Consider the following 25,735-nt stretch of genomic DNA (forward strand, 5'->3'; position numbering starts at 1 on the left):
GTTCGTTACGTCCAATCCTGTATGACGTGTCTTCGCAGCAAGGGTACCCGCCAAAGACCTGTGGGACTTTTGGAACCCAATGCCGTTCCTGAGGGGCCTTGGAACATCATTTCAACTGATTTCATCGTTGACTTGCCTCCATCTCAGGAGTGTACATGTATTATGGTGGTGATCGATTTCTTCACTAAGATGGCACACTTCTCCCCATTACCAGGGGTCCCGACAGCGGCTGGAATGGTCGAGACATTTATCAAAGATATCTTCCATCTCCATGGGGTACCTAAGAAGATCATCTCCGATCGGGGAAGCCAATATACTTCCCGATTCTGGAAGGACCTATGCGACCGATTAGGCATTGAGAGAGCCTTGACGTCCGGATTCCATCCTCAATACAATGGGCAGACGGAACGTGTCAATGGCACCTTGGAACAATACCTACGATGCTATGTTAACCTCCAACAGGACAATAGGGTCTCTCTACTACCTCAAGCAGAGTTCTCCTACAATAATTCTTTCCACTCTACTCTCGGTCTAAGCCCTTTTTTCTGTAACTATGGTTATCACCCATGGTCCGTATTGCCCGTCTCTGACATACCTACCAGCTTACCCACTGTGGATTCCACTCTCGCCATTCTGCGGAACATCCACCTGCAGGCTAAATGGAATCTTAGTGAAGCCCAAGAATGATAAAAAATGCAGGCCGACAAACATCACAACCCGGTCCCTGGATGGGGGGTGGGTTCTCGTGTCATGTTGTCCACTAGATACTTACCACGATGGGCACACCCCTCCAAGCTTTCCCCTAGATATCTAGGTCCTTACGAGATTACACAGGTTATCAACCCGGTGGCTTTCAGATTAAAGCTCCCCAAAGGCCTACATAGGGTTCACCCAGTGTTTCACGCTTCTCAACTGAAACTTTTTCACGAAGACACTTGGGCTCGCCACCCCAAAAGAGCCCCATTGCCCACTGAGTCTATCCAGGAGGAATTTGAGGTTGCCCAGATCTGTGATTCCCAATACCGCAGGGGTAGATTGAAGTATCTGGTACGATGGAAAGGTTATCACTCGTCGGAAAACTCATGGGAACCAGCCTCTCACGTCCATGCCCCACTTCTAGTCCGCAGATTCCATTTCCTGCATCCTGGCAAACCTGGGGGTGGCCTCCTTAGGAGGGGGCATACTGTCATATCGTGGCAGGGATGGCGGGTGTGGAATCGCTGGTGCGGAATCGCTGGCATTACAGTCCGCCATTGCGTTTCCCGGCACGGCTTCTCTCTGCACCGTTCTAGAGGTTGCACGCGTACGTAGCCGGAAGTATAAATTCCATCACTTCCTGGTTACATACGCGTTCCAAAGTTTCTGGGTTTCCTCCTTTGTTGCTGCCGCTCCCACTGTGTTCTCGCTTCCTCTCCGTGTTTGCTCGTTTGCTACCCCGTTTCTTGGGTGTTCTGTATTTCTTTCTCTCGCTAGCTCCTAGTATTTGCTGCCTTTCCCTCTCCTCCCATTTCCCTGCTTTCACTCCTCCTCTCTCTCTTCTCCTTCTTCCTCCCTCTTTCTTCTCGTCGGTCCCTCCTTTTCTCTTCTCGTCTTCTTCCCCTTATCCTTCTTTGTTTTCTTCTTGCCTGTTTACATTTGGATCTGCTGTGTACCTGACCTTGGCCTGCTGTTTGGACTGCCTTCGTCTTGCCTCCTTACCTGTTGGATCTGCTGTGTACCCCGACCCTTGCCTGTTTCCTGGACTGCCTTTGCCTTGTCCTCTAACCTCCTGGACTTTGTTGTTACTCACTACTGCCTATCTCCTGGAATGACTTTCGTCCAGCCCTTGTGCCTTCTTGACCAGCCACGTGTCAGAATCCTTTCCGCTGTAGCAGTTTGTTGTTTGCTCCTTACAGTCCTATCCACCCAGTCTTATTGGGAGCTTTTTGGACTTCTCTTCAATTACTTACCAATTTCCAGCGTAACTAGCCAACCTCGCCTCTACTATCTGAAGCAAGTCTCTTAGGGGTTTTTTGTGCCTCCGGCTTTTTCCCCTTGTTGGCGCTCCCGGAGGGGTTACCCCCGTTGCCTCTATTTTAGTGGCACGGTGGCATCCTATCGAGGGCATCCTTACCTTCATTAAAAAAAAGAGAGACCTTCAAGACGCAAGGAAGGAAAACCTATGAAGAAAGTGGAAAGTGGAAGGTGAGGAGTTGGGGGAAGGGGGAGAGTCTACTTTATCGTCTGAAGAAGAGGACATTACCGACCTTTGTGACAGTGGCTGGGTTGGTGATGGTATTTCATGTTTGTAACCTGAGAATGGGCACACCACAGTTGTGCTTAAACTGTTAGGTTTGATGCCACAATGCTCTGTATGAAACCTGAACATTACATTAGGTGCATGACCAGCAGTGTGAGGGACTTGGATGAAGCCCAGGATGTTCATTTTCTCCACTAGGCTTTTATCACTGAGCATATTAACCAACAGCTTGAATTCCTCTTTAAGCAGAACTTTCAGGTCCTTTTATGTGTGTGACAATTCAAGGAAGTTGTGCAGGAATCTGGGGTCATAGCCTGGGTGATGAAAGATGACAACTCTAATAAAGGCTGTCTTGGGGTTGATGGCGTGCACCACAATGTGCGGCTGTGAACAGAAAAGTGATTTGTGGCGTCTTGAATCTCCTGTGCATAGTAGCTGTAGAGGGTAATCTGTTGTGCCATTTCCTATTCTAACTTGAATTTTTCATTAGACCACTTTGTTCCTCTGAGGGATGCCCTTGTTGAGGAATGTGACTACATTGGCTACAAATCAAGTTTCTGTGAGTCTGAGGATGTGGCATTACCTTTCCTTCTAACGATCGAGGATATCAAGAAAGTGCTTGTGAGCAAGGTGGCTGTTAATTACACTAACCTTGGTTATTTGTGAAACAAATGTATGTGAAAGTCCAACAATTTCCAAAAGAAGGTTGTAAAGATTGTTGTGTGAATTTCCAGCTAAAGGTTTTCCAGCAATTGCTTCAATTCTAATCATATTCTTTGTACTGAACATGGAGGCAGAATGGTTACTACTGTCTAGAATAGGAGACCCTGAAATCCTAAATGTTGTTGATGGAAAGGGAGTGGCATGACCTGTAATGTGTTCATTGTTGCTCAGGCTCCTAAAAAGTGGCAAGTGATTTTACGCGGTGTAATTGGTTGTACGGGCCTTTCTATTTTTTTTAAATGGCGCTGTTAAACATTCTGCCCTCCCCCAGAGGTGTCATGATGTGCCATGGTGTGTTGCTCCTCCACAATAAAGTAGTAAGAAAATTCAATATCTTGGATGTTGGTGCTCAATTTCTGAATGCAGATAGAGGAGTAATCTGTGTTGCTCTCCCGTGCAAAGCACAGAGCCACTCCCTTTGAAAGAAAATAAGCCATTTTAAGCCCAGCAGTGCAATATCTGTGTTTCAGTTCGAAACTTTGGTGTTTGTCTTAAAGCATATATAGTGCCCTCAATTGTCACACAGCATGCTCTTGTACTGCACAATTATTCACTTATTTAACAAACTATACCTGATTTTCTTTAGAGACCATCACAGCCCTGTTCAAGACCAACTTCAAGATTGACTTCCCCTTCGACCTTCCAGAGATGTTCTTCTATGTAATTCTAGGGTAAGATGGTCTTGGTTCCCACTAGCTGCTTGAGGTCTGTTAACACCAGGCCCATGGCATCAATTTCTCCCTAGAATCCCTGGGTTTAGGTGGTAAACGACCTGCCTTCCCTTATGAACGATTGTCCTGTTGCCTCATAATTGTAAACCCTGTGGATGTGTATGTGATTTAAGTTAATTTTCAGTATGTATAGGTTATCATTCTAGCCACCTGGATATTCCCATCCATTACATGTCCATCTTTTGGGACCCTGAGATCGTAATCTTTTCCTGCCATTTTTTGGGGAGACATCCCTTGATGGGCTCTACGACCTTTAACATGTGAAGGAAATGAATTCATTTTTAGTCATCTACAAAGATGCATGCAAACTTGCCTGTCTTTTTTATTAAGAAAATGTAAGTCCCACATTCTGTTAATCTCAAGGAGTGTAAAATAAACCATCCTGGAGATATGAAGAACTTTCATGATATTGGAATACACTTCTTTTTCATTTAATGTCCTTTTTTTATAGCAAATTCCTGTTTGTTTATCACCCACTCAGTCCATCTCCTGATTAATCTGTTGGACCTTATTGAATTCACTTGTACAATATATTGTGTCCAGTTGAGTTTCCTATAGAAAGTAAGCCTATATTCAATACTTCTTTTGAGAAAATGAGTCAAGTGTCCTGTGCATCTCTACAGGAGGATAATCGCAGTGAGTGGATATTTGAGAGCAGTAAACCTTGAGCTTGTTCCATCTCCAGAAATGATTAATGTAGTTTCCTATGTATTTCCTGTTCTGGCCATATCCAGAGGGCACACTGCCCTCTTTGCCTGTTACCTGAAAAACGAATTCCCAAGCTCCGTCTAGTGTGTACTTTTCTGCTAATTCCTACACAAATTGCATGTACTCTTAATCCTTAAGTACAAAGCGCACGGAAGGACGTGAAGATTAATACTGCTTCTCTATTCTATCTTTCAGGGTGATTTGCGGAGTGATGAGTTGTGCCTACCTTTCGTGCCAGCGGTGGCTTCTAGGATATGTCAGGAGGAATCGATTCACAGTCAAACTCATGGCCACTGAGTAAGAAACATACACGGCATTACTCTCTTCCCCTTTTATTGCTCCTGGAGCTCCAGTGTTGTGGTTGGGTATGGCTGGAGTAAGAGCACCTGTACATTGAGGCTTCTCCAATCAGAGCTTTCTTGCAGATAACATCTCCATCCTAGAGGTTGCGTCTTTGGACGTTTTTTGTGTACTGACGTAGTATTGCAGAACGCATTTATGAACATTGTGAGTATTTTGCAGGTTCAGCCAGAAGCTGTTCCTTGTAGCGAAGAAGATTGGCTTTGGGGGAGGTCCCTACAAAGGGCAAAGCTTTCTTTTGGGTGAAGATTGGTACATGGAGCCAAAGATGGGATACTAGCATCCTCACGTTTTATTTATTCAGGAGTTTTGGCAACTCTACTTGAATAGCAGATAGACATTGTTGCTGGTCATGGGGCGCCATCGTGAATGATAGAAACCAGATCTACATTCATTGAATACAAAGAAATGGAATTTTTGTTTTTTGCAATAACATAATGCAAGCAAGATATCCTTGCTTGCATGGGATAAGCTGTGGGCATCCATTCTAACCTTCTTGTTTTTATATCCCTACAGGGCTTCTTTTTACACATCTAATGACTTTTCAAGTTAACAAAATGTTTACAGAAAATCTTGACAATTGATTTGACCAGTTCTCGTTAAATTGAGGGTGCCCTTTAGGGGTGTGCTTGGTCTTTCAATGCCACACTTTCTGATGGACACTATACTCTCTAGATTGGTGTAACAGATAGGTTGTATTGGTTTTATTGCCTGCTTATGTGTACCTCGTTGTAAGGGAGAAGTGTTCTCAAATAGTTGATAGCTGGTGCACAATGACTGCGTTTGTTGATTCAAATCCTAGTTTTGGTGTGCATCATGACTCCACAGTGGGTGCTGGGCTGCCCCCATGCAGCACTACTTTCGTTGTTGTGTTATAATTTCGGTTGATGCGTGTAGGGGCGCTTTGTCTGATTGATTGCATGGAAAATAGCCTTTTCTGTAATAATTGAATGTTTCCCTGGAGTTGATGGTCAATGATATCTGCATCGGTTGAAAAATACAACCGGGCTGGGCTTTATGCACCCATTCACAGCTCAGCTAATTCTTTGTTAATTCCTGAATTGTACCTTGACATTTTCCCAGCTAATGTCAGTATTGATCGGAGAATACATTACATGGATAAATTGCTCAGCCATCATTTCTTGATGACTGAAAATCTATGGCAGGGTAGCATTTCCCTTAGTTTTTAGCTCGTCTGCGGCTTTGGAGAATGGGTCCCACCATAAGACCATAAGTTCAACCCTGGCCCAAAGACTGTGAAATGGGACTCTACATACTTCAACCAGTACCCCGGGATTCGTTATTACTGCACACTCTGTGTCCAATTTTAGCGGCAGGTGTATTTGTCTAATACACTTCTTAAAATTAACCACACATGTGCCGTAATTTACAAACGAGAGGTGAAAGGGCATCTGTGCACAGCTTGTCCCCTTCGCACTAGTCCCTAGAGGGCAATGGGAAAAGGCTACAGCACAGGGAAAGGAACCTAACTGCCTAACACTAGTATTGCTTTGGCTTACCGTCATTCACTGCTCTCTGACTTTATTACATTACTTCCTCATTCCAGTAAACCGGTGTATTCCGCGTTGGTGGCCCTGCTGGTGTCGTCCATCACGTTTCCGCACAGCCTGGGAAGATTCATGGCTTCCAGGGTAAATACCATGATCAATGCACTCTGTATCTCCACCACTCCTATTGCCAATCTTTACTCTCCGCTCTTCCCTTCCTACCACCTACGTCCCTCTCATTCTTCCATCCACGTGTTACCTGTCGATGCCTTCTGTTACCCAGAACCTCTCTCTCTCTCTGTGTTTCATGTCCCCAGCTCCCTCTGTGATGTCATTGCCCACCTCCTCAATCCCTTGTATGGTGTTGACTCCAGTTAATAAGGATATTTGTCTGTTTTGGTCCGTTTGACAAAACAATTGTAACAAAAAATGAAAAAGACAGTACGAGTGAATGTTTCCGTACACCTATAACAAAAAAAGGATTGGGGAAAGTTTGGCAGAGAAGAGGGGGAAGAAGAAAAAAGAGGGAAATAAGCAAGGAGAAATTAAAGCAGATAAAAAGTTAAAGGTTTAACCAAGTTATTTCTACTCTTTCCAAGATGCCATTTGTGGGATTTGAAGGGGTGGAAGGGGATTTGGAAAGATGGGGGTTGGTGGAATAGACCCGCTACTAGTTAAAAAAATAAAATGGCTGATTTGTCAAAGAAAAAATTGTTAAAAGGGATATTTCTTGCCAACTTTCCTAAAAAATGACAAATTGTCATCCTGTTTTAGAACCAAATTTGCGTAGCCATTTTGTATCCGCGCCATGCATCTTTTTAGTGAAATTTGACACATTAAATAAGAGCAAGTGGCACGAGTGGTAGATTTTGGCTCAGCAGTTATCCAGATTACCAAACACAGAGGTAAATGATGACACGCCCCAGGAAATTGTGAAAAGTGACAGGAAGTAACCTGCTTCTGCACCATGGACGCTGCAAGCGTTTATTATGTCAGAGATCTGCTTTGTTCTACGTTCAAATAGTGACACGTGACCTCAAGGGTTGGCTCCTGTTTCCGCTTCAAAGATCCACGCCTTCTAATACCCTCTTCGTCTACTTTCATGTACAGACAGGAATTGAATTACGGTGCATGCCTGGTTACTGAGGCTTCCCCATGATATTAGGGGGTGCATTTTTCTGTGTTGATGCCATGGAAAGCAAAAGCCTAATTATCTGCCAAAGGGGATTTCTGGCAATTTCTGGGAATCTTGCTATGAGCATGTTTCACTGGTACTCAAGAAACCTAATGGGCTCTCTGCACATGCAGGCTCAACTTCTATCACGCTGTTCAATGCACTGAGCCTTCCTGGCAAGAGCGCCTTTACTTGCAGGCTAGACCACACTGCTGACACCATTCTGTCAATCTCTCCCCGAGGAAAGACCCCCTATTACAGACCAAAGTGCAAGGCAGGGTCGCTCCTTCGGTGCACTGGCATCACATTTCGGTACACCTTTCCCAAGCTAACACTTGACGTGAGACCCACTTACAATTTCCCAAGCACGTTTCCCATCATCTTCTTTTATATTCGACTACACACTGCATTCCCTATAAAATAATACAATACAATTCAATACATCGTATTCCATAACAAGAACAAAGATCGGATTCATTCCGTTTATTAAATAATCATTTTTGGTGTTTCAGATAAATTGCAAAAACGTTTTCCAAAATAATTCATAAAACAATAAATTCAAACTATTTATGAAATCAGCGTTTTTTTTTTAGAAATGGAACCTAACTATTTCTCTTAGTGTTGTCTGAAGCTATTTGTGCTCAACGCGTTTGGGGGGTAAACCGCTTCTCTTCTAGTACAAATAATAATACAATAGCCCATCACAATATATTCTGTCTTTCTGAGTTTTAATTCCACTGATATTATAAGAAAATTAAGTACTAAAATTTGAATTATTTCTTTTTGGGTCAAAAAATAATGATGTCTTCTGTAAAAAGATTGTTCGCTGTCAGATGAGAATGAAATTCACCAAATTGATTTTGTTTTAACATTAACTAATGAACAACCAATGGTGAGCCTACATTACCCAATGCAGTCAACTAGATAATCAACAAATAAAGATGACAGTATGAAGTATCCTTTGCCCCTTATTACTGCTAAGTCACGAGTAATCTAAAACTAACATATGTTACCACTAGTTGGATAAATTGGCAGGAAAAATGGCCTCTCAATATTTAAGGAAGCTCCACATGTTTCTTACTGACCAGGAGACCATGAAGTGCCTACCTCTAGCTTTTTTGTAGGCCTCAAAAGGACCTCCTGATGTATTTCTTCTTTAAGGTGCTTCTCTAAATAATCAAGATGCTCATGTTATATGTAGCAGTACCAATCTCTCCCAGCATGGATCCAAGTAAAGAATATTAATAAGAGAGAGTATAGAATCAAAACATGTAAATATATATATGTGCAGTTGAGATATCCTACAAATATTTTTCCTGATGAAACTAATCTTGCATATCAGACTGTTTATGTAATGCCATGCGATGAACACACTATTTAAACAGAAAACATTGAGAAATCTTTTCGCGACTCTGAGTTCGGTCAGGGTGATAAATGAAAGATTCCATGAGTATGTGTATATTTGTAACTTAAGAATACAGAGTATTACTTAAAATTCTGGGAGTGTTTTTTACTGTTCAATATATCCTCTACCACCCACCGGGTCACCGCTTTGTTTACAATGACACAGAAACTGTCGACCACTCCCTGTCACTTACTCCACAAGGGGAACCGTTATCATCTACTCATTGTCATTCTAGGAAAACTTCAACATTTTGGTTGACAACTCCCACATTTCCAGGTCCAATACTTTTATCATAAACCCCCTTTGTCTCAAATAGCAAGTATCTGGCCTCACTCAGTTAAAGATCCAACCCTCAATCTGCTGTTCTACGATGCTGCCGCTGCCCCTGCCGCTCTTCAGACAAGCCAATTCAATGATTTGACAACTTTAATGTCCCCTTCTCCTTACTCCTACCAGTACCAGCCCTCCAATGGGCCTATGCTCATCTCGGCTGTGGGCCTAGCGGAACATCTGTGGCTGCTCTTTAGCTCTTCTCTGGTTGTGCTCCGAATGCACCTTTTGCAGGCTCCGACTGGCCTATAGGGCAATAGGGCATTTGCTGAACCAAAAACACAAAATGCTGGTGTGGGGCAGTTTTTTTGGCCAATATGGGCCAGTTTGTTGCGTTACTTCACTATGCGGCCAGTAGTTTTGACCAGTGTTGCTGAATAAATATTCTTTAAAATGCACAATTTGTATCGCATTTGATCAAAAAACACCCCCATGGGTAATACTCAAATAGTGTCACAAAAGGAATGAATAGCCATTTGCAACTGTGGACCACTTTTTCATTGGTGCCCGAGACAATTTTATGCCCCAGTCTGACCCTGACCTTTTGCTTAATATACTGACACCTACTGCACCCACCACATCCTCCCCAGCACTGATTTGGAGCCATGTGCTCCTCTCAAACAAAGGAAGTTCTTCTCCAAGAAAAACACGTCCATATTGTTTACCCCAAGAATCCTCCACTTCAGATACCCTCTTCATATTCTCAAAGAAAAGTATTACTTCTCCTACAACCCTTCTGCAAAACCTGCCTACCTCTTGCACTTGAGACCCTGCAAAAACAAATAAGAAATGTCAGAAAGCCCACTTCACCACAAGGATCTGTGAAGCCCCATCAAATCGAAAGAACTCTTCAATGTTCATCTTTCAACATCTACCTAACCCTCTCCTCATCGCCAAGCTTCTTTTTATGAGGAGCACTCTACCTTCTTCATAGAAAAATGATGGCCACTGTTTGGCACATCTCCCTCACTAAACCCACCCTAGAGTTCATCACACCAGACGCCCACACCAAATCCAGCACCTTGTCTCCCACCCACATGCAACACCTTGAACATCCCCCACGCCCCCAACTCCTCTCTTTTAACCTTATCTCAGAAAATGAGCTCAAGTTCTTATCTTATAATAAAACCTCATGTTCTCTGTGTGATCCCTGCCGCCTCATCTTCAACGAAGTCCCTTCCCCGTTCTCAGTGAGCTCTGTCTTGTTCTTAAATTCTCATTGACCTCTGACACTATACCTTCTACCTTCACTGGACTGCTTAAAAAAGACTGCCCAATTTCGAATCACCCCTTTCCAGCTAAACTCCTTGAAAAGACAGCGACACTACAAGTTCCCCCATACTTCAAAAACAACATCTTTCTACATGACAACGAGATTGGCTTCTGCCCCTATGTGAACCAAATCTGTGATGGTAAAGTCCATGTTTCAATGCTACTTTATCTGTCAGCTGATTTTGACATTTTTTTTTGGACATTTGTTTAATTTATTTTAATTGTTTGAAAAGCGAGAGGGGTGAACCTACTGTGCCTTGTGAGTAATCAGCAAGGAAGAGGGAAGAGGGGGTAAATGCTGGGGGGTCCGTGCTCATGGGTGAACCAGAAATGAAGTGCTAGAAATGTTGAGTGCTACATGGACTCGGGCTGCGGGAGGTGTAAGTGTGAACCTCCAGAGCGGAGGGTGTGCAGATGCAAGGAGGATAGAGTGGAGCTGGGCAGAATTGGTGTGGACAGTCAGGGCCCTGAGGATGCATAAGGCACCGATTGAGCAACTGTGGGATTAGCAGAGGAGAGAATGGAAGGAGGAGGAAAAGAGGAAAATCTTAAGGAGTTTTGGGAATTTGAGAAGATCCTGCTGAAGGCGCAGGGGAAAAGGGAGGCTATTCCACAGGAGGGAGCCTCCTGGGGAAAGTGAACAACCCCCTGCCCTCTGTTTAGCAAAACACTTTACACACATAGAGTTGCTGCCAGAGGAACGTAGTGGTCTAGAGGTAGAGTATTTAGTGAGATAAAGTTGAAGATAGTGTGGTCCCCGGGCCAAGACAACCTTGTGGATGATGCAGAGGGATTTGAATTTAATCCATGCAGCAACCGGGAGCCAGTGAAGATGTTTTAGTGCAGGAGAAATGCAGTCCATGAGCTTAAGGCCGAGGAGAGAAGTCTTGATGCCCCGTTCTGGATTAGCTGGTGGGGGTCGCAGAGTGGAAGAAGGTAGATTCAGGAGGAGGCTGTTGCAGTATTCAACCCTAGACAGAACCAGGGCTTGGGTCACATTGAGCCTCTTAGGGAAAGTGAGAAAAGGTAAAAATCCTTTGAAAAGGACCAGCTGAAAGTGGGACTTCTTGGCAATGTCCTGAGTGTGAGGGAGAAAGTAGACAGAGGAGTCAAAGATGACTCCAAGGTTTATGGCTTCAGTTGAAGGCGAAGGGGGCGAGCCCAAGGAACAAGGCCAGAGTGGGGGGAAGAATGAGGGAGCAGGGGTCCCGATGGGAAGGATCTCAGTTTTACCGGCGTTGAGGCAGAAATCGTTGGTGGTGCACCAGGACTGGATGGCAGATAGACAATCAGGGATGATACAGGGTGCAAAAGGGTCAGCAGGGAGTTTGAAAATAAAAAGAGTGGTGTGTCATCTGAGTATTACCAGAAGTTGGAGGAAAAAGAAGAGATGGGGCATGCAAGGAGAGCAAGGTAGATGTTAAAAAGCCAGGGGGAGAGCATAGAGCCCCGGGGGACACCACAGTTGGAGAGGGAAGTAGGAGAGGAAAAGGGGCCCAGGATTACTTGGGAAGAGCAGTTAGTGAGGAAAGGGGTCAGCCAGTCCAGTGCCCATTCCGAGATACCAAGTGTATCACGTAGCATTTGTATGAGGATGGAATGGTTGACTGTGTCCAAGGCAGAGGAGAGACTGAGAAGGATAAGGACAGCTGAGAAGTTGGAGTCCAGTGATGCAATCTGTTTTTCATGGGTGTTCAGAAGAGCAGTTTCCATGCCTCTGCGTGCTCGGAATCCAGATTGATGGTTGTGGAGTCCACCAACAAGTTCGGGGTGTGAGTTGAGTTGGGGCAAGGCAGCTTCCCCATGAAGGGGTGATGGAAATAGGGCAGTAGCTGACAGGGCAAGTAGGGTCAGAGGATTTTTTTTTAGGAGTGGGCACACAAGGGTGTGTTTAAGCGGGAGGGGAAAGATCCAGTGACAAAATAGTTATTGCAGAAATCAGCAAGAGCAGGGGCATGACAGCCAATGTTATGCTTGATAGTTCAGGGGAGACCTATTTAGAAGAGACCTTCATGGAGCGGACAACTCTGGTAACTTCTTCAGGTGTGACAAGGGAGAAGGCGGAAGGAGGAGGGTGGCGGGCAGTGAAGGTGAGGGGGTGTGGAATGGATTGTGAGGGATTGTAGAAAGGGGGTCAGGATGTCCTGAGTTTTGGTTGTAAAGTGTGAAGCCAGTGCACTGCAGAGGGGCTGGGAGGGAGAAGGGGACGAGAAGACTGCAGAAGGGTTGGCTAGTCCCCTGCAGATCTTGAAAAGTTCAGCTGTGTTATTGGATGCACCAGAGACTCTTGCCTATATGTGGGCTCTTTCTTTGCATGGATGGCGAGTCTGTATTTCCTTTGGAGCAGGCGGCATGCCCGTTTGTCAGAGGATGAGCCTGAGGTTGGCCACTTCCGTTCTGCTGCCCTGCACTTTCGTTTCTGGGCCGCATGTTTGGTGTCCTAGCAGGTGTTATGATTAGAGGCAGGTTTCAGACGGATGCTCATGACTGGGGCAAGAATGTCAAGAGTATTGGTGATGGAAACATGGAGGTTGCTGAGGGCAGATTCAGAGGTAGAGTCAGAGGTGGGGGAGAGAAGGGGGTTAAATGTGGAGTTGAAGGCAGCCACAATCACTTGTTTCATCAGGCAGATGTTAGTGAACAAGGTTGGTGGAACATATGTGGGGGCGGGGGCGATCAGGGGGCCAACGGGACCCAGGTAGGCAGAGAGGAGAGAATGGTCTGACCAGGAGAGAGGGGTGATTAGTCGGGGGGGAGAGAGCTCAGGGTGGCTGAGGGCATCCAGAGTGTGTCCAGCTGGGTGGGTTGGCCCAGAAGGGAAAATGGAGAGGGAAAGTGAGGTGCAGAGGTCAGTTAATAGAATGAATGCAGAGCCAGGGGAGTCCAGTTGAATGTTGATATCACCCAGGAGGATGGGGTTGGAGGTGGAGGAAAGTAAAGAAGAGCAGAAGTCATCCCATTCAGAGAAGCATAGGGTGGTGGCGTATGGAGGCCGGTAGATAGTAGCAATGGTCAGGGTGGAGATGGGAGAGATGACCAACTTGCAAACCAAGCTTTCAAAGGAGGAATAGGGCTGGGTCAGTAAGATGGAAGGAGGAACCCACTTGGAGAAGATTTAGGTAGCCCCCCGCTGCCAGTGCAGAGAGGTCGAGGCTTGCAGATGATCTGGAAGGCGTCAGGGAGGAGAGAGTCAGTGACTGAGCTGTCATTGAACCAAGTCTCGGTAAGAGCGAGAATACTGAGGTCAATGTCTTCAAGAAGGAGACAAATGTCAGAGGAGTGTGTGTTAGCTGAATGGGCCTTAAGAGTAGCAGGTGGAGGAGGTCTGTGCCTTTGAAGGTTTTCTGAGGTGTGTTACCGGGGTGTGGTACACCATTCAGAGGAGGGAGAGAGAGAGAGAGAGAGTAGAAGGGGGAGATGCAGGCGAAGGAAGGAAGTTAATGAGATAAGGCAGGATCTGGTCAAAGAGAACGTTGAGTTGTGGACCCTGAACCAGGGTGATAGACATTAACAAAGCAACGTGATGATGAGAAACCAGCCAAAAGGACTTCCGACTTGGTGCCACCGTTAATGGAGGAGCGTGTGGAAGGAGAAAGAGTAGAGATGAGATGGGGGTTAATAGATCTGGAGAGGGGGGCAGAGAAAAAGTATCAGTGAAAACCTCTCTAGAGGAAGCACTGACATGGATGTCTGCAATGGGAAGTACAGGGTTTGCACTCAAGATGTCTTTTTGTGCTTTTTCCTTACAGACTTTGAGAGGGGGATAGGTGATAGTGTAGAAGTTGGAGAATATAGGAGAAATGGAGAGAACCATATGTCGGCAGAGGTTTAGACAAGGAATGAAGGAGGGGAAGCTGCACGGCACAGTTCTAGCTAATCTCACCAGTAGGTGGAGTTGGAAACAATAAATGCAAACCAGAAGGAATAGAATTACATCACATAAGTGGTACTGAAATGTATGAACTATACACACCTAAAGTCGATTTTGAAAATGGAGGCAGCAGAGCTATGTTACTGGGATGCAAAACTAAACAGGCAATGCAGATGATGCATAGATGAAATGCTAAGCACACCTACATTTGATTTTAAAAGCACACCTAAATTCGATTTTAAAAAAGAGGCACCAAACAATGTAATGCAGATGGTGCACAGATGTAATGCTACACAAACCTAAATTTGATTTCAAAATGGAGGCAACAAACAATGCAATGTTGTTTATTTAATTTTGTAATTAACTGATACAAAACTAAACAGGCAATGCAGATGGTGCATAGAGGAAATGCTAAGCACACCTACATTTGATTTATTTTAAAAGCACACCTAAATTCGATTTTAAAAAAGAGGCACCAAACAATGTAATGCAGATGGTGCACAGATGTAATGCTACACACACCTAAATTTGATGTCAAAATTGAGGCAACAAACAATGCAATGCAGATGGTGCACAGATGTAATGCTACACACACCTAAATTCGATGTCAAAATGGAGGCAACAAACAATGCAATGCAGATGGTGCACAGATATTATGCTATACACAAATGGGAGTCACAGGTGCAGTTAAAGAAATGAAGTTAGTTGAGGAGAGGATGGAAGAGGTGAAAGGCAGTCTAGACACAACAGGAGAGTTGGTGTTGGAGGTCATCCAAACTCACGTCCATCACTGCAGGGATCGTGGATAGTCTTTGATCCAGTGAAAAAGGATACAGTCAAGTAATTAGTCAGGAGGAAAGATCATAGTTTGAATAGGGATTCCGAGGCCCTCCAGGTCCTCGTCGGCCCAGACAGGCACAGACAGGAGCCTGAGGAGAGGGGCCTTGGTGAGGGGGCCAGCATTGGCCTGCTGGCTTCAGGATTGGCCCAGTAGATGAGGCCCAAGCCCATCACACAGCAGCATCGGGCTACATCAGGTAGGGCTGAGGTGGTCATTATCAGTGAAGCCATTTTTGAAGGTCTGAATTACCAAAGAAAGTATGGCCCAATGCTAGAAAAAGAGTGCCCCAGCAGCGCACTTCCACTGATCACATATTTAACAGTGCGCAAAGGAATATATAGTAAAAAACCACACTGTAGATAAGTCCAAACGCCCTTTCAGCAACGAGCTCCAGTGAGGCCTACTTGTCGCCAGAGCCTCATGTTGAATGGAGGAGGCGATGTGCAGCCCGCACATCTCGATCTACTGCCTTCAAAGGAGATCATGGAGGAAGTGAGGGATAATGGCAGAGACACGTAGATTCTGGAAAGCTGAATAGTGGGAGAGAATACCTAGAATCCAGATACAGTAGAAGGGCAGAGATGAAAACATTTAAGACTCAGCAGTAAATGTAGAAACACCTACATTACGGACACAGTTGCAAATGCAAAAACACCTTAATTTGGTACACCAGAATAGTGGGAGAGAACATATATATTTGGGACAATGTTGAAACCACACACCAATGAACAAGAGAGCAAAGGAACTTCTACTTATTCCCTAGGCCACAAACGCCCAGGTTCCATAGAGAGGAATACTGGGAGAATAACATGTACTTCCAAACAAGGGTACATTTTATTTTCTGCCTCCTCTGAGAGCAAAGCCCTGGACCAGGCTTCTTGGATGGTCTTGAGGCCTGCTGGGAACTTTATAGGGATGGTTATAGTGGTTTGTGAGGCAGGATTCCTCTTAGGCAGTGGTTGGGATCTTCTGGGAGTTCATCTGCATAATCCAGCAGGGTCTACTCCTAGATGACCATGTCATCCTCCACTCATGTTTCCATTCTGCTGGCCTTTTGGACTCTGCACACTCCTGGATCACATTTTTCCGGTTCAAAAGAACCTAGATCCTTGCTCTTTCATTTCAATTGCTCACTTATGACATGGCCAGAAGCTTGTGACGTTCTCAGCTCCTCTTTAACATCTGTCTGTGTGCTTTGGCCTCTTTCATTTTCTCTTTTGGTCTTACTTTCCATTCCTAGAAGGAATACTCCCAGATCCTGATCGAATTGAACAGGCCGTTGACCTCACCTAAAATCATTTGATTTAGTGCATGGCTGCCATCCATGACAGGATGCATAGTAATGGACTCGAGGTAAACCCCAAAAAACAGATCCTCACCACTGATAACAGCTGATGTTGTCTTCGATCCATGTGGCCTCCCATCTTTGGCCACCCACTACACCCTCTCCGTTAGACAAATGCTTATGCATCAAACTGGACAATGAGCTCTTACTCACCCCCAGCTGAACTCTGTAGTCACCACCTGCTTTTTACATATTGTTGCTTTAAGAAAACCCTCAACTGCTTTATGGTCCCTCAAAAAGAGACTGTTGTCAATTCCCTCATCTGCTCCAGACTAGACTATGTTCACTGTGTTTACTTTGACCTACCATCATTCCTTATGCACTAGCTTGACGGCTAGAATGCTGCAGCCAGTCTTGTTCTCAGGATCAAGAAATTCAACAATATTGCACCACCCCTTTCCACAAACCACCTGCTTGCAGTCCCAAATCTCACTGCATGGCCCACAAAGCTTTCAGCAAACTTGGACCACCTCTCATCACCTCCAAACTCCATCCTTATTGTCCTCACAGAAACCTTAGTTACTTATTAGGCAATCTCGTCTCTGCTATTTGTATCGGCAGGACACATTCTGAAAGGTGTGGCTTCTCAGTTCTCATTCAACAAATGTGGAACCTCCTCCCTTTCTGCACCCACCCCATTCACAACCACCTTGCCCACCACAAGACCCTGAAAACGTGGCTCTTCAACCAGTGAATGCTCTGCCACTTGCCTTCCCCTTTTTAGTCACACTAATACCACCCTCTATACAAATTGATGATGGTGGTGCTAACAGTGACATGCAGGCACATGCACTAGGTGATATGTCTGCCTTTTGCCACTGTCCCATTTGTGTACTTTGATCTTGCTATCTTCTACAAGAATTCAGTATCTGGAAGATGTCAGAACCTGCTAGGCCTGTTCTTGCTACATTTTACATTTTCGTTTTATTGTACTCAAACACTGGATTGGCATGTGCCATCTTTCTGTGTTGCCATCTTGCTTGATCTGAATTCTGCAGCTGCTACGGGCATGTTTTCCTTTGTTCACACACTCAGGGCCTCTTTATATGAAGTCATCTGCATGGAGATGTAAGGTGACTGTGCCTGCTCAGGCCACTGGTTTGTAATTAATAGGCAACTAACACTAGCGATTATGCTTTTTTTCTGTGAATGTTACTTGATAATTTCACATGTCGCTTTTTAGAGATTGAGCCTTTGCCGGGTGAACTTCTTATGAATGGACAATAATGAATTGAGTTACAGCAAAACCTTATAACCTCTGTAACCAGTTGACCAATTGAAGCCAAGTGGATCTGTCGGGGTGAAGCACCTGTTGTGAGAAATCTAGGGTTATTGTCCCATTTGGACCCCGAGAATCCTCTATTTGGGTGGCCAGGATACAGCCATCACCTTTGGATCCAAACACTGAGGGAGTGTGGGAGTATCACCCGGGTAGGGGAATCCGGTGTCATTCTCATGGGAATACTCTAGGCGAGACGCAGTATTCCAATTTTTCCAAGGCACCACTACCCGATATCCCAGCACTCTTTATGGGATGTTATTACCAATACCCCCCCCCCCCCCAGCACTTTCCCTTATGGAAAAGACTGAGAAAACAACAGGGGGAAATCCAAATGACCTCTTTGTTTGTTTGTTTGTTTGTTTGTTTATTTTATTTGTATAGCGCTCCAAACCCAAGGGTAGAAGGGCGCTTAAGAAGACGGTTACAACGTTGAGAAGTATCTTTGTGTTGCATACTTCGTACATACATATTTATAATACATGTAAATATAATGTGATGTAATACAGTTTACAGTTTAAGTGTTGGAATAATATACAGTTAGCAATATACCGTTTCAAAATACAGTCATATACAGAGCATGAGCCAGTTTACCGAGCAGGGAGTATGAGGTCAGGTGTTGGTGGAGCTACTCTTTGTTTAGGAGCCAGCTGATGACCTGCTTCCTGAAGATCTGGAAGGACTCGATAGTTTTGATGTTGAGAGGTAGGGTGTTCCAGAGTTGGGAGGCAAGTACTGTGAAGCTGGTACCTCCAACTCTTTTTAGGTGGAATCTGGGCACTGTCAAGCATAGAGTGTTGGAGGATCTGGTGGTTCTGGTAGCAGGTTTCATGGTGAATTTGTTTGCTAGATAAGGTGGTGCTAGGTGGTTGAGGGACTTGTAGGTGAGGCAGATGGTTTTTAGATCAATTTTCTGGTGTATGGAGAGCCATTTGCAGGCTTTCCTAGTAGTGGAAATATGCTCTCGTCTGGGAATGTGGAGGACTGTGCGCAGAGCGTTATTTTGAAGTACCTGTAGTTTAAGTACGGATTGGTTAGCACCTAGGTACAGGCTGTTGCAGTAGTCCATTTGGATTGTATGAGGGCTCTGGCGAGTGTGAGGCAGCTGTTGGGTGATAGGAAAGGTCTGCTGGCCCTGATGAGCTTGCCGGTGTAGGCAGAGGCTGAGGCGATCATATTGGTTTGTTTGGAGAGGTTGGTGTTGGCATCCAGATAGAAGCCAAGGGTTTTCACGCTTTTGGCAATAGGGATGGTGTGACCGTCGATCGTGATGTTATTGTAGCTGGGATTGAGTTTAGTTAGGGTGTTGGGGGAGCCGACAATGAGGAGCTCTGTCTTCTCATCATTCAGGCAGAGGCCATGCAAGGCCATCCATGCCTGAATGATGGAGAATATTTTGTTGATCCGGGCGACATCTGCTTGGTAATTGCCTGCGATGGTGAGGAGTATCTGTGTGTCATCTACGTAATTTGTGTAGGTGACACCCAGATGGTCCAGTTGGTCAAATAGAGGCTTTGTAAATATATTGTACAAAGTGGGGGATGCACAGGATCCCTGTGGGACCCCGCATGTGATGGGGATGGGGTCTGCTGCAGCTGTTGTTGAGAAAACCTGCATGGTTCTGTTTGCCAGGAAGGATTGTATCCATGTGATGGCAGAACAGGAGAAGTGGGCTGCAGTGGCTAGGTGACTACAAAGGATTTCGTGGCTGACCAAGTCAAAGGCCACTGAGAGGTCTAGGAGGAGTAGAATTGCGACATTGCCTTTGTCTTTAATTTCATCAATCTGGCTTTTGAAATCAACAAGCGCGGTTTTTGTTCCGTGTTGAGGTCTGAAGCCAGATTGATGTATTCCTAGCAATTGGTTGGATTCCAGGTATTCCTGAATTTGGATGTAGGCGACTCTGTCCAGGATTTGTAGTAGGAATGGGACTGTGGTGATGGGCCTATAGTTGGTGGGTATCGCTGGGTCTAGGGATTGTTTTTTCAAGAGTGGGAGAACCCATGATTGTTTTAGGTTGCTGGGGATTGAATTGTTGGTGGAGGGTAGGTTAATAAGTTTGGTGATGAAGGGGGAAAGCTCTCTAGCTGCGTCTTTTATGGTCTGGGTGGGGCAGCTGTCTCCTTTGCAGTTCGAAGGTTTTAGGGAGGTGATGATTTTTTGAACTTCCGTAGTGGTAACTTTCTTAAACGTGAAGGCCAAACTGGTATTGTTGGGCGTGGGTAGGCTAGGGTTGGTGATCTTGTTATTGGAGAGTTGTTGGCGTTTGTCCTCAATTTTGATTTGGAGTCCTGTAATTTTGTTGAGGGCGTTTTGGATGCTGGTGCAGCAGGATTTGTCTTTCAAACAGGTGTCTGGAGGTGAAATAGGGTTTTCGAGTTCCTTCAGAATTTTAAATAATTCTTTGGTGGAGGATCCTGCCTGAGTAATACTGGTGTTGTATACATCTTTTTTGGTGCAAATTATCTCGCTTTTGTAAAGTGAGGATAAGTTTGTGAGGTTGGATTTGTTTTCTGCGGAGGGGTTAGTCTTCCAAGTGTGTTGTGCCTTGGCTTTCTTTTTCTGAGTAATTTGAGCTCGGGGGTGTACCACGAGTTCAGATGAGCTTTAGGTTTATCTTTGCGTAGTTCCAGGGGGGCAACGGTATCCATTGCCTTAGCCATGGAATCATTGAAGGTGTCAATCAGCAGGTTTAAGTCAGCGTTGGCTGGGAGAGCTTTGAGGGTGGGTATGACCAATGGTAGTAGAGCTTCAGCAGTGATGTTGCATTTATTCCTGGTGAGACAGGCTGGTGCCGGGGGGGATTTATTGGGCAGTACCTGATTAGTGTTGACCTCAAGAGGAATCATGTCATGATCAGTCCATGCCAGAGGGTGGGGGTCCTTGCAGATTGTATTGCAATTTTAAGTTGCTACCCAGTCAAGGGTTCTGCCCTTTTGGTGGGTGGGGAGTACAATGAGTTGTGTGAAGTCATGTTCTGTTAGGATATTGGCTAGGGATGCAGCATGAGCATCGTTCGGGTCCTGGTAACTGAGGTTGAATCCCCGAGTATCATAATTTGTGCTGACAGTTTGGAATTTTCAGTGATGAGAGATGTGATGTCTTCTTCAAAGACCCCAGGAAGGCCTGGGGGTCTGTATATGAGGTGGAGGGTGATCGTGGTTGTGGGGGAAGTTTGCAGTTTGGCTGTGAGTATCTCGCAGGATGTGAGTGACACTGTAGAGGTTGATCTGAGGTCTAGGGAGGATTTGGAGATGATCGCTACGCCTCCACCTCTAGCGTTAGGTCTATCAGCTTTGAGGATAGAGTATTTGTCCGGGATGGCTAGCGATAAATGTGGTCCGGACGCCTCATGAAGCCAAGTTTCTGTTAGGGCCAGAAGTTGAGGTCATTGGTAAGAATGATGTCTGCAATTTCTGTGGGGTGGGTAGCCAGGGATCTGACATTGAGTAGGGCACCTTTTAGTGGGGGAGGTAAGGGCGTATTTGGCGCATTGTGCTTCGTATTGGTTTTGGTGTTAGGTTTGGAGTCGGGCCTAGTAGTTGTAATGGGGAGCCTGGTGCCTAGTCTGTCGTTGCGGGCTGTGAGGTTGGGAGTGAAGGAGTGGGGGGGGGTTAGGTTAGGAGGCTTGAAGCGGGCGGGATGTTTGGTGTTCAGTTTAGAATGGTTGGACTTAGCGATAGGACTGAGGTGGCTGTGTGTTGTGTTGGCTGGGGGGCCTAGGTTGACATGGGAAGTATGTGGGTGGTGGTGAGTGGGAGTGAAGGGGGATATGGAGGGTAGGAACTTTGTTCCTACCCTCCGTAACAAATGTTACCTCTCCCCAATACTACAACTCCCATAATTCCATTCCCCCATTGAAATCCACAAGGACTGGGATGAGGAAGAGGCAGATGGGAGTCACGAGGATTAGCCATAGGTGTCCATGGCGCAATGGATTCCTATGGACAGTCTCCATGTTGTCCCGATAACGAGGTCAGGCAGAGTCAGGCAGGGAGGGACAACTATTCACACCTGACTCCAATTAACTCTAGCTGGGAGTATAAAAGCAGCAGCCAGGAACAGCATTGTGAGCAAGTTGGGGACGCTGCAAGGTAGAAAAATGCTCAAACACTGGCCCTGCTACCAGAGAGGAGATTACAGTGTGGAGGAGGAAACCATCCCTCCAGAAGGCAAGACCAGGGGCAGCTGGGGTGGGCTCCATGCGCCAACAGTTAAACTCCTTCCCTGGGCCAGGCAGGCAAACCCAGGTCTCTGAGGGGCAGAGGGAGGGACCCTGACCTCCTACAAACATCCCCCTTTAGCTCCTGCAGCTCCCAATGGCAGAGTGGTATTTTCTGGAGCAAAGGAAGTGGGAACAAAATCAGCCAAGTTCATTCTGGCACTAGAGGTCCCACAACCATTTTCTTTGTTAATATTATGACTCTTGCAAGCAGGGTCCATCCCAGAAGAGGGAAGCCTTTGTGAACCTAGAAAGGGGTCCGAGCCCAACCGAGGGAGAACCTTGAACATTAAGAAGGTTCTGTGCCCGACAGAGTGAGACCCAGTGGTGAAGCTATAAGACACCAATCAAACCTTCAGGACCAGCTGCAGAGTTTTCCGGCACCACGTGGGTGCTCGTGTGAAAGACTCTGGCTGATCCCCCCCTTTGTTTTGAAGGAAACTACAGAAACCAGAAGGCCGTAGGAGAGCAGCCAGAAGAGGTCGTAGTGGTCATACTGGAGGTCTAGTAAAATCCTCATACAATCGTAAGACTTTCATCCACAAACTTGAAAAAGTAACAGGAAAGTGAATCCCGCATGGTGAAATTAAAAAGGCGAAAGTGAATCCTGTGAACATTACAAGTGAAAGTGAACATGCGGTTGGCAAGAGTGAAACCAAACGAGGGGTGCTAACGAGAAGGGGGAAAAGTTTAAAGCCCAGAGAAACAGTGTGTTAACAACGACAAGGGATGTCCACTATGGACTGTTTGAACAGACTTTGTGATGCTAAGGAGGGGACAGGAGAAGTACTGTCCTGTGTGTCGTTTTGGAAACTGAGCCCGGCGGAGGGAGAAACCAAGAGACACTGTAAGACAGAAGTAAACTGTCCTGCTTCTCTAAGAGAAGGGTCAGCCCCAGAAGAGGGGGACCCAGAGGTGAGCTGTTATCACCCTGATCATGTGCACTCGAGAAAGGGAGGTTCACAGCAAATGCTGAACAGGCCTTTTGTAAGAACAATAGCAGAAGAATTGTTGAAAGCCATAGGGAACCTGGCGGAGGGAGGCCAACAGTCGATACGGGTCCGAGCCCGAACGAGGGATATCCAGGGGTGAAGTAATTAGCCAAAACCCATTAAGAAGAGCAACTGTTTTTGAAAGGTCAGCCCAGAAGAGGGGGACTCAAGGGTGAAACCCTCACCCGATGTTAACTGCCAAGGGAACTTTGTGTTTGTTTTGTTATTGGATACATCAGGCCCTCGAAGGCAAGAGACTTTCAGGAGGAACAGGACTTGGCCATTGATGGTTCCATTTGCTGCCATTGGAACTATTAACTCATGCTGGGAAAGCTTGAGTGTGTGCTTTGCTGCAGGCTCCCATCTTACCCCATGTAGAAAACATTGGGATGGGAGTCCCAGGCTGCCGCATCCTGACATATCATTTACGAACACTTCTTTCTTTTCCTGAAAACTATCCCACACCCTTTTTGTATTAGTTGTGAGATTTGGCAAGAGGTTTCTTAGTATAGGCTCGTGTTATTTGACACGATATCACAAGGACTGCCTTATTTTTCATTTGATGGTTGACGCTTGTTCCCTTCTTAGATTTAGGTTTAGATTAGGTGTTTTTCCACCCTGCATACAGTTAAACACCCTTAAACTGTGATCACTTGTGTCTGTCTTACTGTCGCCACCATGAGTTCCTCACACTGTCCAGTGATCTTGAGGCGAACACCATATTTTATAGCAGTGCCTGTCTCTCTATGGGCGGACCACACAATGCCTTACAATCGGGTCACACATTCTTAAAAAGCAACTATTGTCAAAGCCAATGGATCTTGATTTTATTGGTAAGTGCGAGTGAATAGGTGTGTGGAGCTAAAATCGTTGTATGCAGGGGCACGGGAGCAGGCTGGCTGGGCTGTTGCCCCATGGGCTAGAGCTCCAAAATGTAAAAAAAAGAAACAATAAAGACAAAATCCTTTAGAATCTAGCCTGCCACAAAGGAACAGAGAGCCTGGCCGGATTCTTTGTAAAGGGGGCAAGATATTAATCTTGATGTGAGCAATGTTGTAGAAGTGCTTGGGCCCTCCCCTCCCACTTGGACCTCCACAGTGAGAGGGAGAGGAGTCTAGGCTGCAGGGGCATGTAAAAACATGCTGAATATTACACACGCACATAAACACATACAGTGGCGCCCCACCACTAAAGTGGTGGAGCGCTGCACTTTCATCTGAGTCGCAGGTAGCACAGTCCTCCCGTGAGCTTAATTTGCATGCGGGACTGTGCTGCTTTTTAAAATATTTGTAGGACGCCGAAGCCCACAGGCATCAGGGTGCCAAGACACATACACAAGGGACAACATAGGATTGAGACAACCTGAAGGTCATGGGAAGGTTTATGAGACGATCAGTGTATTTAAATGGGAGCAGAATGTTTTGGAATCTTGATATAGTCGAGAACAAACCTGGGGGTTCAGGGAAGTTTATGAGAACAGCAATGTTTTTAGTTGTGTCTGAAAGCTTTTAGAATCTTTTTGTTGTCGAAGTTGAAGCAGTAAGGTGTTCCAAAGTTTTGCCGAGTTTGCAGGGAAGGCCATGGGACCACTTGTAGCCTAGAGGGCTAATTAGAGATAAGGTAAAACAACAAAGTGTCCTTGAGGGCTCATAGCGGCATATCATATTTTTTTAGTTTTGTGAGGATGATACCGTACAGGCATCTATGCACCAGTGCAGGGCTTGCTGGCATTCGGTTATATGGTATTTTCTAGTTTTTCTTTTAACAATGCAAATTGCATCATTTTGGACTACTAAGTTTCTGTAATTTATTTTAGTTGCAATCCCCAATAATGCATTACAATGCTCTATCCTTGGGAGAATGAATGCACATGCAATGGATGCGCTATTTGGCTCTGAGTGAATTGGACAAATGTTTTCAAGAAGTCGGAGATAGTGCGAGCAATTAGCTGCAACCTGGTTGATGCGAGAGTCTGAATTGAGAGAAGCTTCAATCTGGAAACCAAGGGTCTTAACTTTCTTGGCGACTGGGATGTCACAATCATGGATTTTAAAAGATTGGTATCTTGGGTTGAGTTTAGCTAAGGCCTGAGAGGAACCATATATTGGCAGTTCAGTCTTGGTACCATTTAGGTACATCCAGTTAAGATTCATCCAGTTTTCCACCAGGAAGTAAAGATCGTTAAGACTTGCTAAATCCTGCCTATAGTTCCCACAAAGCTCCAGCACCAGCTGAGTATCATCAGCATAGTTGTTGAAGAAGGTCCTGGAACCTTCTAGCAGGTCACATAGCTGTTTATTCTAAAGGTTAAAAAGGAGAGGGGATATGTAGGCCCCATGTGTAACACTGTGTACAAGGGTAAAGAAGGGGAGGAGGCATTACCCCCAACAGACTCTTGACGTTCGATTGGACAGAAATAAGTCCACCGAGCTGATGGAATCTGAGCTAAGTAGTCCAATATTACTAAGTGTCTTGGGCAAGTGCTCGTGGTCCAAAAGATTGAAAGCTGCTGATAAGTCTAATAACACGAGTAAGCAGCCTGTGTTACCTATGTCAAGAATACCTAAAAAGTGGGTTTGTAAGTCAATGAAAGCAGCCTCAGTGTGATAACTAGGCCTGAAACCAGACTGCCTGGGGTGCAAGACGTTGGAAGCTTCAACAAATGTTTGGAGTGCTGAAGTGGCAGTTTGTCTAAGATTTTAAGTAGGAAATTGCAGTTTGTTATGGGCCTCAGG

The 25,735-nt window shown here is 45.4% G+C and overlaps 1 protein-coding gene across 2 annotated transcripts in view; it reads left to right on the forward strand.

The window, feature by feature from the left end:
- The window catches only part of LOC138472766 (chloride channel protein ClC-Kb-like), a 639,821-nt gene that overhangs the window by 489,351 nt on the left and 124,735 nt on the right, over positions 1-25,735 (forward strand). For both annotated transcript variants that reach the window (XM_069611097.1, XM_069611098.1), the window contains exons 9-11: positions 3,549-3,633; positions 4,597-4,698; positions 6,329-6,413. In XM_069611097.1, the coding sequence (XP_069467198.1) occupies positions 3,549-3,633; positions 4,597-4,698; positions 6,329-6,413 (272 nt within the window). The remainder of the gene's footprint in view (positions 1-3,548; positions 3,634-4,596; positions 4,699-6,328; positions 6,414-25,735) is intronic.

This window comes from Ambystoma mexicanum, chromosome 8, assembly GCF_040938575.1.
Source record: "Ambystoma mexicanum isolate Mex_15411 chromosome 8, UKY_AmexF1_1, whole genome shotgun sequence".
Lineage (NCBI taxonomy): Eukaryota > Metazoa > Chordata > Amphibia > Caudata > Ambystomatidae > Ambystoma > Ambystoma mexicanum.